The sequence below is a fragment of the Oryzias melastigma genome, linkage group LG20, assembly GCF_002922805.2.
Source record: "Oryzias melastigma strain HK-1 linkage group LG20, ASM292280v2, whole genome shotgun sequence".
Classification (NCBI taxonomy): Eukaryota; Metazoa; Chordata; class Actinopteri; order Beloniformes; family Adrianichthyidae; genus Oryzias; species Oryzias melastigma.
Window position 1 is genome coordinate 5,032,916 of NC_050531.1, and position 15,890 is coordinate 5,048,805.

At 35.6% G+C, this 15,890-nt stretch overlaps 2 protein-coding genes across 10 annotated transcripts in view; one reads left to right on the plus strand and one right to left on the minus strand.

Annotated features, from left to right (window-relative positions):
* Nucleotides 1–1,216: 1,216 nt before the first annotated feature.
* lztfl1 (leucine zipper transcription factor-like 1) lies at nt 1,217–11,400 on the minus strand. Of its 4 annotated transcripts, none has more exons than XM_024280572.1 (10): nt 11,126–11,400; nt 10,743–10,867; nt 8,409–8,603; nt 5,903–5,960; nt 4,561–4,632; nt 4,415–4,480; nt 4,259–4,336; nt 3,902–4,060; nt 2,163–2,266; nt 1,217–2,074 (listed from the first exon to the last, which is right to left on the minus strand). In XM_024280572.1, the coding sequence occupies exons 1-10, from the start codon at nt 11,126–11,128 to the stop codon at nt 2,056–2,058; spliced, it is 879 nt and encodes a 292-aa protein (XP_024136340.1). In that variant the 5' UTR covers nt 11,129–11,400; the 3' UTR covers nt 1,217–2,055. The 4 variants fall into 4 exon arrangements, with proteins under 4 accessions (XP_024136340.1, XP_024136341.1, XP_036073329.1 ...); XM_024280573.2 differs by lacking the exon at nt 11,126–11,400 and adding an exon at nt 10,988–11,088 and having other exon boundaries at nt 3,902–4,078; XM_036217436.1 differs by lacking the exon at nt 11,126–11,400 and adding an exon at nt 10,958–10,976 and having other exon boundaries at nt 3,902–4,078.
* A 2,400-nt stretch (nt 11,401–13,800) lies between these two features.
* Nucleotides 13,801–15,890, plus strand: part of LOC112151573 (dnaJ homolog subfamily C member 13) — a 49,513-nt gene continuing 47,423 nt past the window's right edge. For 2 of the 6 annotated variants that reach the window (XM_036217330.1, XM_024280565.2), the window contains exons 1-2: nt 13,802–14,013; nt 14,279–14,346. In XM_036217330.1, coding sequence (XP_036073223.1) covers nt 14,309–14,346 — 38 coding nt within the window. In that variant the 5' untranslated portion in view covers nt 13,802–14,013; nt 14,279–14,308. Of the gene's footprint in view, nt 14,014–14,278; nt 14,347–15,890 lie in introns of all 6 variants that reach the window. The other 4 variants (XM_024280566.2, XM_024280570.2, XM_024280567.2 and 1 more) reach the window with 3 other exon arrangements.

A 15,890-nucleotide genomic window follows, 5' to 3' on the forward strand; every position in this document is an offset into this window, starting at 1 on the left:
GTCCAGCAGGACGCTCCAGTCTGTGCTTTTACGAACTGAAAACATTTCCAGATGGTTCATTACATGACACCTCTAATGAACTTTACCAGTTTGTTTTTCTGTTTAAATGGTGTCTTTTTAAATAAAATGAGAAAGGCAAGACGCAGTCCTCCGAGAAAAAGGATGATGGGATTCTTCCCATCATACTTGTTTCTTCTCCTTGTTGTTGTGGTCATTAAAGGGTAACCAAACCCTAAATTAACTTTTGTTGGTTGTTTATCTCTATAAATGGGGCTTTAAAATTGCTGTCCGTTGGTCATAGCCAAATTTTTGACAAGTTGAAATAAAACTGTTTAATTCTCCAAAATATAGTCAAAAATCGCTTGTGTGCTGCCCCCTACAGGTCGAACCGAGGCATTGCAGTTGAATTTTGGTTGAATTTTGTGATTGGTCAAACCATGTAAGTTTCAGAAGTTTGACATCAAGATCTGCAGCTCCAGTAATGATAACAGTCCAATCCCCAAGCCCCGCCCCTCTGACTGGATTTTCAAATTTTGGCTGTGGGTGGAGTCAGCCTCCAACTTCCTAGTTTGGTTTCTCTTTAAACTGAGTTTTTTTCTTCTTTCAGCGTCTAGGTGAATTTACCTGACGCCGGGCCACAAGCTCCCTGCTGAGTCTTTAATTTCCTCGTCAATATCGATCGCCATTTTCTTTTACTAGCGGGAGAAAGTGTAAACAGAGAGCTCTCAGCAATGAGGAGGGGATTGGGGAGGGGTTACTCCACGTTAACGGCTCCACCCACAATTCCGTGGTGAATTTCTAATGAACTCCTGCCAGAAACGACGTCCAAGAAAACAACACAGGTTTTTGATTTTGGCTAAACGCAAAATCAAAATCAAAAAACCACTAGAAACATTTCGAAAATGGATCAAAAGATGATCGGAAACTAAAACATGACTAATTAAGATCAGTTAAGCTACTTTGTACTTTTAAATACTATTGAAGAAACAGAAAAACTGGTTCGAATTCTGGACTGTTCTATAAATAGATAAATAAAAATATAATATAAATAAAGCTTAGCCTCAAATACAAAAGGGGTTTATTTAAATAAACTCCTGGTTTATCTGAAGATTCTTAACCGTCTATTGTCCCTGTCTCTCAGTTTCTAATAAGCTTTAACGATTCATTCATTTTATTTCCATAAACTAATTCTATAACACAAAACTACTAACACACGTATTTTTTAAGGTATTTTATTACCTCATGTGCTGCACAGTTCAGACAACTTCACATCAAGTGTGATTCCGGGCGGATGTGTTTCTCACTCTACAAGAGCATTTCTCCATGAACATTTTGTGCACACGTGTTATTCTTCTGACACTCCCACAGAGGTAAGAAAAATAAACTCCACTCAAAAATATTCTGTTCCGTCTGGAATTTTAAGAGGGAAACACGGATAGAAGCTCAAGTGGAACGAAAACGTTGAACGTTTGTAACGATAATGTAAGAAAATAAGCTAGTTAGCGTTTGTTTTGGTTCACTTTAGCATAAGTTTTCAACCGATAACATGATCAAACGATCAATTCTGAATCAGAGAAAAGCGGCTAGCGCTTTTTTTAGAATCTGCTGGATTTACGCTTAAAAATGTACGTTACGCTAGCAAATATTTGTTATTTTGGAGTCGCCACTGACGGTATTAAAGGGTTAAGAAGCTTTTGTAGAAGCATTTGGAATTTATTTAATCAGATTTACAAGGGAAGCTGCTAAATTAAAACCGATTAGCAAAACACTGGTTTTTCCTACGGCTAGATTGTTTTAAATGAGCTAAGTAAGACGGCAGACGGTAACCATCTGACCGGATCAGCAAGCGGACAAGGCCTCTTCAAGGTCTGCTAGCTACAAGCTCCGACATAAGACAGAGAGGAACAAAGAAAAAAAAAACAGCTGTTGACAATTCTTTTTAGTGTTAGCCTCGCAGCTTTTAGCTAAAGCTAACATGAAGATTTCGACAAACTGTTTTTTTCTGTCTCATTGTGTTGCACAGGAACTGATGGTTTCTTGTCATTACTGCTCATTTCATTCATTTGGCTCGTATCTGAAAAAGAAACAACAACAACAACAAAAAAGTCGTAAGACTCAAATTCCGGATAATTTTCCGGTAAAATTGTCTCTGGTAAGCCAACCTTTGCAATCGTTTTCTAATCTCCTTGATTTGTTCGTTCTTCTTGGTGAGGATCTCTTTCATGTTGCGGTAGGCCGCGGTTTGCTGGAACTTCTTGTCCAGTTCCTGAATAGCAACACAGAAACAAGGAAAATTCCGGGTTGTTTCGGGAAATATTGTGACAACGCATCAAAAGGGTAGCAAGAAACGCTTCAACGTTAGCATCGAAACAAGGAATAACTGGATGTTGACGAACACTGATTATTCTGTCTTGGATTTCAAGGACCAGGGCCCCCCACCACATACTCAAAAATCACCAAAATTTGCACACACCTGGTACTCGGGGAAAAGGAACTTTGGACTTAGGGAGCGACCCCTCCCCCATCAAAACTGATGACATCACAGCTTAAAACAAAAGAATCTCTGGGGTTCAAAAAAATAGCTAAAGTTAGCTAACTAAACTAAAATACACGTCAGCGATATCCAAAGGAAGCTTTGAAGTTATTATGGGATGGCCACAGCCATTTTGTTGGAAAACTAAGCTTTTGTTTGCGCGATCTTCACAAAATTTTATACACAAGCCACCAGGCTAATGTCAAACGTGAGTGCGCTCTGAAGCACAGAAGTTTACTTTTAATTCTATAAATTAAAGTTATTAAACCGATGTTATGTATTTTGCAAACGCTGTCAGCTACGCGCTAACGTAGCTGACCGGCAACTATTGATGACATCATCAAGTGGTAAAAACGGACGGATTTTAAGACATTATTCTCCCTTCTCACCTAGTTTCGAGGGCTAAATGAAGGGGTAGGGAATTAATTCGGATAAGTCTACAACCACATATGAAGTTTCATTGACCTTTGACCTCAGGGTCATCATCTTGAATTTTCAAAACAAAGAAAAAAAATTCCCTTTAAATTTTATCCTGCAATTCTTTTTCCAGAATATTGCAAAAATGCAATACATCAGTCGTTGGTTCAAGGTGGTTGAAACGTTATGAACAACATATAAGGAATGTAACAAATGTAACAAAAAACCTCTGTTGCTAAGGAAATTTATAAATTTACTTTAGCCGATTCTTTTAAAAATGACATAAACTTGTTCGTCATCCACAGGTGACTAAAAAATAAAATGGTTGCTATGGAGCTAAAACCAACAGAGAAGCCACCAGTTTGGAAAAAATTTATATATTTTTTATGAATTTGTCACACGCAGCTTTGACCAGGGTGACAGAGGTCAACGGGGTGTTTGAGGGGTGTGTAGAAGGCAGTGGGGGCGTGTCAAAAGGGGGCAGAGAAGGCGGGGACGGCTATCACCTGAGGAACATAGAACGCCACTCGAAACTTTGACGCTCATTGACACTGCATGATGGAGACAAAATCTACATAGTTTATCTGACTTTTATTTTGAAATTCTCTCTTTTAGAAGGCCCAGTCTATTATGAGAACTTAAGTACGTCCATTTCTGCTTAATGGATAGATAAGAATATGGATTTAATTTGAGTAATAGTGAATGATGCATATGAAAATACATGATTGTCTTTTTAAAAAAGTGTATTTTTGTCTTTTGTTTGATGTAGAATGAAGACTTTTACACTAAAACTAGCACAAGAAAACTTTTGTCAGAACATTTTCTGTCATAAAAACTGAGAAATGTTTTGTGTTGCTACTACAGAGACTCTCCAATTGGGTCATATATGTAAATCAAATCCAAAATGCAGTTCAAAACGATTGTGATAAAAACATTTTAACGGTGTCGCACCTTCTCTGCTAAAGCCAGCTGCTCCTGGACTCGCAGGAGCTCATGCTTGGAAGAGATCAGGTTCTCCTTCAAGTCCTTCTGGGAAGCGGCGTTGGCACTAAGGGACCTCTCGTAGTCCTCTTTCAGAGCGGCCACCGTGTCTTCAAGACTGCTGATCTCCTTGGATTGAGCGGCCACCTTCCAGGCACAGAAACCAGATCAGACGAGGCGAAACTACACAATCTGCAAAGTGTCTTCCTAACAGCAACACTTACAGACGAGGACAAAAACCATTTAGGTCCAAGTTAGCCGGTAAAAGCAAATGAAAAGTGTTTAATGAGAAACATGTAGAGGACGGACAGTGACTCGGACCCGTACCTGCTGTTCTCCTTGGATCTGTTGCAGGTCTTTCAGAGCTCTTTCAGCCTTGGTTTTCTCATCTAGCGCACTCATGGCCTGCCAAACATTACCGGGTAGAAAATGAAGAACACAGCTGCCGCGACCTTTCGTGAAAAAAGGAGGTCACTATGATACCTGAGATTCTAAAACCCGCAGTCTGCTCTTCAGTTTGTCGTTTTCCTCCTGCAGTCTCGCTATCTCCTGGAAAACAGACGTTTTGCTCTTCAACATGACGACGCCACAGGAACTTTCCTTTTCCGTCTGTGGAAACTGAACTTTACCTTGTTTAGTAGTTCAGACACACCGGCTTCATTCAGTGGAGCCAACTTTGGTTTGCTGAGTTCCTGGTTTAACTGGATTGAAAATAACCAAAATGTAAATGGTTTCAAGCTCTCTAATGTACGGAGGCCGAGATCTGCCATCGCAGCAAAAAATGGAGATGTGCAAACCAAAAGAAGAAACGACAAATAAAAAGAAAAGGTGCTGAAATTCAAAAAGGAAGTGGATTATCTGGGAAAAACCGGCATCCTCCAGCTTAACTCCAAACCTGGGGCTACATGGTTTAACACATTAAAAGTACAAATAGTGATATTAAACTCGTTTTCAAATTTGTACTCTTGTTCCTTTTTTCTACAGCGGTGGAAATGAAAAAAACTTAATTGTATCAATATTTCCTTTTACTTATATTGTTTCTTTTATTTCTAACATTTCTTTTTATTTTGAGTCTTTTTTACTGCAGCATGATTTATTTAATTTGCAGCATTTCTTTCATTTCCAACATATTTTTTTTATTTGCAACAATATTTTTTTTATTTGCAGAATATTGTATTTTTATTTGAATTTTGTTTGAAAACATTATTATTTTATTTACAAAATCATGTATTTTTATTTGCATAATTATTTATTTGCAACATATTTTTTATTTGTAACGTTTCTTTTATTTGCAACACATTTTTTATTTGCAGCATAATTTATTTTTATTTGTAACATTTCTTTTATTTGCAACATCATTTCTTTTTTGTAGATTTTTTTATTAGCAACATTATTGATTTTATTTGCAGCATATTTATTTTTCTTTGTAGTGTTTTTTTATATACAACATAATTTCTTTTATTTTTAGCATTTCTTTTATTTGTAACATTTTTTCATTTGCAGCAGCATTTTTTTTCTTTTTTTTTCATTTTTTAATTGCAACATAATTTCTTTTATTTGCAGTATAATTTCTTTTCATGTGTCGCAGTGTTTTTCGCAGCAACATTTTTTGCATTATTATTTATTTTTAGCTGTAACATTTTTATTTGTAAAATAATTTCTTTTTATTTACAGCATTTTTTTATTTGCAATATAATCTTTTCCTAGCATTTCTTTTATGTTGAACATAATTTCATGTTTTATTTCCACAATAGTTTGTATTTGATGGCGAGTCTCGGCCTCCACACAAACAGCTTTATGAATGTAATCAAACCCGTAATAGAGCAGAATTTGACATTAAATGTGCTTCATGAAACCACATGTCGACTCTGATGTTGAGGTTCCACTAAAGGCAGATGGTCTGATAGATGAAACTCTCAGGCTCCATGTGGGTCAGAAGAACTGGAGGGAGGAGAAGAGCGCTCCGCTCACCTTACTAGCAGTTTTAAAGTCGGTCTTCTCAAATTCAGCCACTTGTTCTAACAGCTCCCTATAGGGGAGGGAAAAGAAAGAAAAGTCTGAAAACACAAACAAAATAAACTCCCAGCACTTTCTGAAAAACAAGATATCAGCAGTAAAATGCTTTCAGTTTGAAATCCGTTTATCAGGCCTCAACTGTGCGACCGCAACGTTGACATCTATGTTTTCTAGCAGTACAGCTTGGCGCCCGTCAGGGTTCAACAAGCAACACCCTTTTCTTCCCTGATGGCAGTTTAACACTTATGATAGAAGAAACATGCCTGTGGTGAGCACGAGTGTTCACTCATATGTGGTTTTTAAAAAGCAGCTGAAGGCACGTCGCCTGCGCCGCGGGGCGTATTCCCAGCTTTAAACACCAGTCACGTAGCGTTGAGGCCTTCAGAAAAAAAAGGAGGTTTATGGGTTGCATTTCCACCCACCATGTGTGTGTTACAAAACAAAGAGCGTTCTCCAGAAAAAAACAGTATTACGAGAGGGTGAAAAGGTTGCAGGAGTCAAGAGTTCATTGCAGTTCATCCCTGAAAGCAGAGTTCTATCTAATATGTTAGTTTTCTATAGTTAAGCAGCAAACGGGAGAATTTTGATGAGTAAAAACCTTCTGGTGGTGTCACATGACTCTTTCCAAAAAAGAGGAACTTCCTAACATGTGGATTTTGTGTTATAATGTAAAGTAATGTGTGAAATAAAACAATTTATTCTCAAAAATTGCAGATTTTTCTAAAGTGAAAACCACCAAATCGATTTTCACTGAAGCTAAAAAAGGATGCAGGTCCTCAGAAAACTGATGTTCTTGTCGTTTGGTGGCTCACCTGGAGCGACTGGTTTACCTGACAAAGGTACGAGGAAGTGAGCTGATCAAGAAAACGGGAAAAGTTTGACTCTTTTGTTGTTTTTTTTGCATATTCAGACTTTATCACACTCTACATTCCTGGAGTTTCGTCCTAAATACCAATAGAAAATAAAGAATTTAAATTTCTTTAGGCCTAGCGTCCACATTACTTTTTATTTGTGATTTTTTTTTTCTACTTGCAGAATCGTTTCTTTTACTGTCAATACTTTGTAGCAATTATTTTTATTTACGACGTAAATTCTTGTTGTTTGCAGCAGCATTTCGTTTTATTTGAAGCATTTCTCTTATTTATGGTAGTTTTCCTTTGTTGCAACTGCAGTTTTTTTATTTCTAGAATAAGCATTTTTTTGTCTCATTTCTTTTATTTGTGATGTCATTTCTTTTATTTCTAGAATTACTTTTATATGCAACAGCATTTTCTGTAACATTTCTTTTATTTACAAAACAATTTCTTGTTATTTGCAGCAGCATTTCTGTTATTTACTGTAGTTTTCCTTTGTTGCAGCTGCAGTTTTTCTTTTTATTTCAAATTTAATTTTATTTGTGATGTCATTTCTTTTTATTTGTAGCATTTTTTTTTATTTGTGACATTGTTTCTTTTTATTTAAAGCATTGTTTCTTTTTGTCTCATTTTTTTTATTTGTGATGCCATTTATTTGTAGTATTTCTTTTATTTACAATGTCATTTCTTGTTATTTGCAGCAGCATTTCTTTTATTTATGACATAATTTTGTGTTATTTGCGAAGCATTTCTTTTAATTGTAGCATTTTTTGTTATTTACGGTAGTTTTCCTTTGTTGGAGCTGCACTTTTTCTCTTTATTTCAAGAATTTATTTTATTTGCAACAGCATTTCGCTCATTTGTTATGTCAATTAGTTTTATTTATGGCATTTTCTTTATTTGTGACAATATCCTTCTTGTATTTGCTGCATTGCTTCTTTTTGTTGCATTTCTTTTATTTGCAATGTCATTTTTTTGCAGCATTTACTTTCATTCGTAGCATTTTTGTTATTTACGATAGTTTTCCTTCGTTGCAGCTGCATCGGTTCTTTTTATTTCTAGAATTTATTTTATTTGTGACACCATTTATTTTTTTCTGCATTTCCTTCATTTTGTGTTTTATTACCACAGTAGTTAATTCTGCGTAACTCGAGTCATGTGATCACATATTAATCCTTTAACGCCGCAGTGCTTATGTTCTTTAATTTGCAATGACGTTGATCACGTTAACGTTTGAAAAGTTACAGTATGTTAAAGATTTTGTGTCTAAACATCATTAAAAGGGTTAGCTTAAATATTAAATTGTGTCATAAGCAGTTAAATCATTTTTTTTTAACCAAAAGACTCATAAAACACAAATGTTTTCATTAAAAATGTTTAATCCATATATAATCTGTACTTTAATGCAAAAAAATATTACAATAATAAATGAATACAAAAAAGTATTTACACTCATTTTACCACAAAATGGGACACGTCTTTATCTTTAGATCTTTATCTTTGGACATGACATTAAAATCGTTTAGTTTCTTTGTTTAAATGTCATTTGAGCAAAATACTAGCGTGTGATTTGCATTACATCCTATTCAAACTCACTGTCAGCTCACCTGTTCTCCAGCTCAGAGATGTCGGTCTGCAGTCGGAGGTAGAACTTCTCGGCCTGTGAGAAGAGCTGCCTCAGCAGCAGCACGTTGGTGTGCGCCGTGTTGATGAGCTCCACCTCCACCTCGCCGCGCACCACCACCTGCAGCCCGTCCAGCATCTCCTTCACCTCGTCCACCGTGAAGGTTTCCTCCACCAGCCTTCAGGGGGACAGAAGCATGAAATGAAAGGGCTTCAAAATCAAATAAATCAATAATAATTGATCAGATTTTACTATAACAGAAACGACTATCACAACACATACGATGATGGCAACAAAAATGATCAATCCATCACAAACCAATGTGTGGATATACTTTGAAAAACAACAGTGGGCTGAACTTCATGACACTAAAATGTGAATGGATTTGACCTTTATTTAGTGGATGCTTTACAGACTTCACCCTATAGTGATTCTCCTGCTCCTTTCCATACGTTTTTCGTCACATAAAAACTGAATCACACTTTCAGGAATTTCAGCAAACTTGCTATCAAACGTTCAGCTTGTTCAGGACATTATTGCTTGTATTTTTGGTAGATGTAAACGCTGAAATTTTGAAATATTGAAGACAAGATTCCCTTATAGGAAATAAATGAGAAAGTCTTTGCAATCTTAAGTAGATTAGCAACAAGCCTTTAAATATTTTCATGGGGTATGTTTTAATCTTTTATTGTAATTTTCAAAAAATGTGATGTTTAGGTAATATTTTATATTTAACATGCTAATGTTTTTGGCTAATTTGTTGTCTACTGGTTTTTTTGGGATAATTTAGAGTTTAGCTTGTATTTTAGCAACATGCTAACGTTTTTGACTAATTTGGTTTACTGAGGAATTTCAGGCTATTTAGCAGTTTAGCTAGTATTTAAGCAATGTGCGAGCTCTTTTTGGCTAATTTGGGATCTATTGAGGTTTTTTATGCTAATTTGGGTTTAGCTCATATTTTAGCAACAGGCTAACGTTTTTAGCTAATCTGTTATCTACTGAGTTTTTTTAGGCTAATTTAGAGTTTAGCTTGTATTTTAGCAACATGCTAACATTTTTGACTGATTTGGTTTACAGAGTAATTTTAGGCTACTTTGCAGTTTAGCTAGCATTTAAGCAACAAACTAGCTTTTTTGGCTAATTTGTTATCTACTAAGATTTTTAGGCTAATTTAGAGTTTAGCTTCTATTTAGCAACATGCTAACTTTGTTATCTACTGGGGTCTTAAGGCTAATTTAGAGTTTAGCTTCTATTTTAGCAACATGCTAACGCTTTTGACAAATTTAGTTTACAGAGGAATTTTAAGCTTATTTGGAGTTTAGCTAGTATTTTAGCAACATTCTAATGTTTTGGGCTAATTTGGCGTCTGCTAAAGTTTTTTGGGATAATTTGGAGTTCAGCTCATATTTAAGCAACACACTAAATATTTTTGCATGTATTAGGAATTTTTAAGCAATCTTACTACAAAATTTTCAGAAATTTAGGTCAAATTCAGAGCTCTGTCATAGTTCTTTAATTAAATTTCCAGTCTTTTAAAAAAATTTTGCGTTTTGCATTTTCAGGATATCCCTGCAGCAATTAAAGCAAATTGCTTCACCATTTTCAGCAAAAAGCTTCAGGATCTTCAGCAACTACTTTCACCCAAAAGCAGTCACACTAGTATTATCGCAGGTAATGCAACTTTTCAAATTCTTGCTTACTTCTTTGTTTGTACACATATGTAATAGGGCTCGGGATTGACAATAATGCGATTTGATTCACATTTTTTTTTCGATTTAATTGATTTGATTTTTGAACACATCTTGGTAGAAAACTACTGAAGTAATTATTCAATTATGTAGATAAATTTTTAGGATTATTATTTATAAAAAAATTCTCCAGAACCTTATACAGTTCACTCACTTTAACGTTTATTTATGAAATGATCAGGTTAACATAATTACATGGCTCGTCAAGCTGAAGCATCACTGGAAAATTATTACTATATTATCATTATTATTATTATTATTTTGGCAGAAAAATAAATGGATAAAAACTGAGCTCTCTGGATCGATTATTTGTTTACTGTACTCATCAAGTTACACTTGATTGATACACTTGATTATCCTGCAATAAATACAAGGAAGCTGGAAAACTTCACCTGCACCGTTCAGGTGTTTATCTCACACTAGTTAAACTTTAGGTTAAATATCAATTTTAAGTCAGTAATTCTGATTGTTCAAAATAAACAAAAAAAATCGACTATGAATCGTATTGTCAACCACAAAATCACAATATGAATAGAATTGTTAAAATGAATCAGAAACCCATCAGTCACCTGCTGTCTTTGAGTTCCTCAAAACAGGAGTCAATAGTCTTCAGCCTCAGGACCCTCTTAGAACGAGCAAACCTCATGTAATTGATCACTTCATTCTGATGGTGCTCATTAAATCCAAAGTCAGCCTGCGTGGAAAGAGAGTTACAATCATTTTAGGCAACAAAAAGTACAATACGAGCAGACAACAGGTGTCATAACAATCATAATTAGCTTATAAGCTAACTAGAAGCGGCTTTTCTACTAACAGGGCCTGAGTCTCAGTGCTAGCTCTCCATTGGGATGCATGCTAGCGTTAGCTTTCCACCAAACTCCACATGAGCTCCAACTCACGAAGGACGTTCGGCATCCTGGACCTGAAAACGCAAACAGGTGTCAACACTTACCATGGTGGCTGCAGCTCCTGCTAACGCAAATAACAATCTAAACGATGGGAAATGATTTGATCCTATTTTAAGCTACGATGAAAACAAAGTCGATCCGAACAGGATGTCGAATGTAGAAACTTGTTTTTCTGAGTATTTATTTTGGAAATCAGGACGAACTAAAGTTATAACAAAAGCAAAGATTATCTTTTAAACCTGCTAGCTTAGCTTTCTAGCTAGTGTTTGCCTTAAGAGTGCCTTGGTAACGGAATATAGCGTCATCACCTTGGTTACGAGTGCTGCATTCAGGGACAGTACGTAGATCTATTGAAATATGACCGAAGGAAACTACAAAATCCATCCGACCATTTTCCTAGTCTAACACATGTCTTATTAGACTTATTTATTATATTCCAGCTACTTCAGAGTTAAGATAAGCTTTTTCTTGATCTGTGGGAAGAAAGAGTTCCCCGAAAACACGGGAAGTACACAGCTGGGTTTTGAAACAATAATAAATCCTCACATTCCTGCTGTAAAACGTGAAACAGGTTCTTCCAAATTTAAATACGACAATGGCACAATCTGTTCTCCCATTAGCATCGCCAAATGTCGTTTGTATTGAGTTATTTTTTTCGTTTAGTTTTGTTTTTCCGTCCGTCTTTGAATGCGTCATTTTATCCAGGCTGGCCCGGAAATGCCGCTTTCCAATAAAATAAAATAAAATAAAATAAAATAAAATAAAATAAAATAAAATAAAATAAAATAAAATAAAATAAAATAAAATAAAATAAAAAATAAAATAAAATAAAATAAAATAAAATAAAATAAAATAAAATAAAATAAAATAAAATAAAAATTACATTAAATAAACGATAAAATAAATACATAACTAACACAATACAAATACACAAATAAACAAACAAATTTTAAAAAATGGGGAAAAAATTGCAAGAATTGTGGCTTCTGTTGCTAATCCCAAACATTTGCAGATGATCAAACTTTTTTTTTTTTTTAAAGATTTTGGTTTTTCAAATAGAAAATGTATCTTCAAATATTGCTGAGGTTCTAATTAAAGTGAGTAGAATTTAAGCTTTGTAATTAAAAATTTGTTTCTGTGAATGTTGAAAAACATTAAAACAGTAAAATTTTTCCCTATCATGGGCGTGTCTTTGTAGTGTTTATCTGGTCACATAAAACAATTTTAGATATTTGAATGTTTTTCCTGTAAGTTACAAATGCACAATATAAAATAAATATAATTGAGTTATCATTAGAACAACTTCAGTGTGAATAATGAAGCAGCAGATGGCAGTATGGGTTTGGAAAAATAAAATTATTTTTTAAAAGATGTTATTTTTTTAAATATCCAGAAAAAATATATAGTTTAAAATGTTTGCTTTCTATGTTTGTGCAACATTAAGTAATTCTGCAATAATTGTTCCAGTGAACCTCAACCATTAACGTTCCATTTATTTTGCTGATTAATGAAAGTAAAAATTGTTTATATTTTTGCATTTTGTCTAGAGTTAAGGGCATATTTACAACACAATCCCCCACACGTTTACTACTCTAATCTGTGCTTTTTAAGTTGATTACCTATAGAGACTAATGGCCGATTTGTGGGTTGAATCACTTAACATCATGTGAGTCAAATCAAGTCCTAACAGAGAACCTGTGAGGCGGCCTTCTCATCCTCGGTCGCTGCAGCCCAAAATCCTTTACGTTCTGTCCAGTTAGTGGAGATTTCAAGAAGGAAAAGAGAAGGAAACTTTTCTTTTCCTCATTTTTCTGCGGCTGTAATTAAATTAGACTAACGGGCAGCGCATGTCTTATAACGTGATCTTAAGGCAGTGCTCCTCAAGTTCAGAGTACAACATCAGTGAGTACCAGACGCCAAGATGTTCCCTCTGTACCTTCAGTCGCGGTGAGTCATTCACAGTTTCAATGAAGGCTTTTGAACCGTTTGTAACCTTTAAAAAGCATGGTATATGGGACGATGTGTTTCAGATGCTTTCCATTTAATTTGGAGTTTTTGTCAACAAAATAACTTAAATCTGCTTTACCAAACTGTCAAAAAATACTCATATTAAATTTAAAAGAAAATTAAACACATTTAGACATATAAAACAGGCAGAAGGGGCACATTTTTCAGAAGTTTTAATGTTTTAAAGAAACATTTGAAGAGAATAATTTGTTCAGGACAGTTTTGCTCAAAGAATTTTGTTTGTCTGAACCTATTGAGCTTACAATTGATCATTTAAAAGTAAAACGCTGCAGGATTTAGTAAATATTTCTCCCTGAAGTGAAGTGTCTCTGCACTGATGGATTCTGGTCTCTAGATGGCATTATAGATGTTCTTAAGTTTTCTTTTAAACATTTAAAGTGTATAAAATAAGCTATAAAAACTGCATAATGAAAGCACAGAAAAATATTTTATTTTTTTTAGTTTGTTTGAACTTATATTGCTTAAAAGTAACCCCACTGTATAATTCATGTCATTTTTTTTTGTTTATATCTCTTCATAAATACATTTTTGTCATATTTTCCTATTATTTGACAAATTTCCCATAATTTAGAAGCTACTTTTTAAGTGCACATCAACATAACTATTCTGAGATCGGCTCTAGCAGACTAAAAATAGGCAAAAGCCCGTCAAAAACTGCTTCCAGAACAGTAATCTTGACGATTCCGCTTCCACACAAACCAATCAGCTGACAGCCGCATGACAGCCAAATCCCACGCATGCGCAGTACGCGGCGCTCGGCATCGGAACATGGCAGCGTCCTGAGGCTTGTTGGTGGGGGGGAACGGCGCACCTTCAGCATCGGAGTGGGAAAAACAGAAGCACTGGCCTCACTCGCGGGAGGCCGGGGGGGCCCGACGATTAAATCTCATTCTTGAATCGAAAGGTAAACGCGCCGCTGCTGCCTTCTCCGCGTTTCCCTGATAGAACCCCGCCGCTAACGCTACTAGCTAGCTCCCCCATTGGATCTTATTGATCTGTCAGTTAGCAAGCTAACAAGTTGTGGCTAACTCGTTATTTTTTGTTGATTTGTTAAACAAACGCCGCTGACTGACGTGTTTGTCTCACGCTTGTGGGCCTAGCTAGCTGGAGGGTTGAGGTCGACAAACAAACGGAGTGATTTATTTGTTTGTTTGTTTGTTTGCTGCTAGCTAGAAGGCTAGTCGTGCAGGCCTCCTGCCATGAAGCAGATTTGGGCCAGCTTCTTCTTGAGAGCCAGGTAATGCTGTTTGTCACGGATTTACCTGGGACTTTCAAAATAAGACTTCGAGTGAAAGCTGGCGGTGTCACCTCACCTTTCTCTTTAGCTAATGACATTTTCACATCTTCATTGAGGTGGTTCCTGTCCACAAAGTTTGCAAGAATGTGGCTTCATATAATTGGTAACACTTGTCACTGGACACCTAATTTTCTTATGTCATCTATATAACACGTTTTGATTTCTTTAAGGTGACTTAAATGGGATTTTTTGCAGCAAAAATACTAAAATTCATTAGTTGAGGTATTGTCACATGACAGCATGACCCTTGTCCTTATGCCTTATGGAGCAACTCAAGGTATGTTGAATTTTTCAAAATAAAATGAAAGATTTTTTAAATTTCCTGCACATAAGGTTGTCCAAAAACTTTAGCAAATGAGTAAAATTTTAGTTAGTGTGAGTCTAAAGAGTTAAACAGCCTGATTTTAGCTGCTGGAGATAATTATTTATTCTAAAGCTGAATGTTCCAACCACCATGCATAATATGAACTTTATTTAAATGATTATATTTTGCATATATCTTTATTTTGGCAGCTTTAATCTGAATTGATGGTGGTGGAACAAGGAGGGGGAATCACATGACTGGTCTCACTTATTGGCATTTTTTTAAAACTCTTATCAGAGCAAACCCTTTGCAGTAACACAATAAAAAGGGCACAACCGTGTGCTGGAATGCTAGTTTTTTTTTTAGCAGCATTTGCTTCTCCTGCCTTCAAACAGTTTACGCACTTCTGCATTTTAGAGTAGGCATCATTTCTCTGAAACTACCTGAATTGTTTTTAGGGAATCTGCTCTAAAAATGTAGATTTTCTGTTGCCTTTGAGTGCTTGTGATGTTATCCAAAGTGTGTTATTGACTTATTACTGCTGCATTTGCACGCTCAGATGGAAAGGAAGGAAAACTGTGGTGGGATTTTTCCAGGATCCTGGCAGAGTGCTGACACAGGTTCCTCTTGTCAGGCTGAAGCTGCTTGCAAATTGCTGCTCTGGACTGTAGGGAAGGCGCTTTTCCCTCCTCCTGCTTCACTATTTTCTATCAAGTGATGTTTGTGCCACCACATTGCAAACAAAAAATCCCTGTTTTGAAAATGTTCTAGATTGACTACTGAATTTTCAGTTTCAAAATAAAACTTTTAAAGTTGCAAATAGAAATACTAAATCTTTGCCTTTATAATCTTTTTTTCTTGATTTCAAAATACATTTTTGTGATTCATCATAAACATTTTTCAGGTGTGTTGTGTCTCATCTTGCTTTCTCCCTATCTTTGATTTTGCATAAGTTTCAGTTTAGTAGTGTGACATATGTGCCACCAACCAGCCAATCACAGACAAGAGGGTTCATGCTAAATGTTTTAGATTCTGTACGAGTCTGCCTCCAAGGACCGTCAGTTTGAGGTGTCGGAAAAAGATCTACTTGGTGATATATGGTGATACTTCATTTGACGATATATGGTGATACTTCATTTGGCGATGTATCGTGATACTTCATTTGGCGATATATCATGAT

What these genes read in the sequence shown, in the direction of transcription:
- lztfl1 (XM_024280571.2), bottom strand. An exon ending in GAGGAACTCAAAGACAGCAG is followed by an intron (nt 8,604 to 10,742) that starts GTGACTGATGGG and finishes GTCCCCCTGAAG; the next exon opens with GCTGGTGGAGGAAACCTTCA. An exon ending in TGTCTGAACTACTAAACAAG is followed by an intron (nt 4,481 to 4,560) that starts GTAAAGTTCAGT and finishes TCTGTTTTCCAG; the next exon opens with GAGATAGCGAGACTGCAGGA.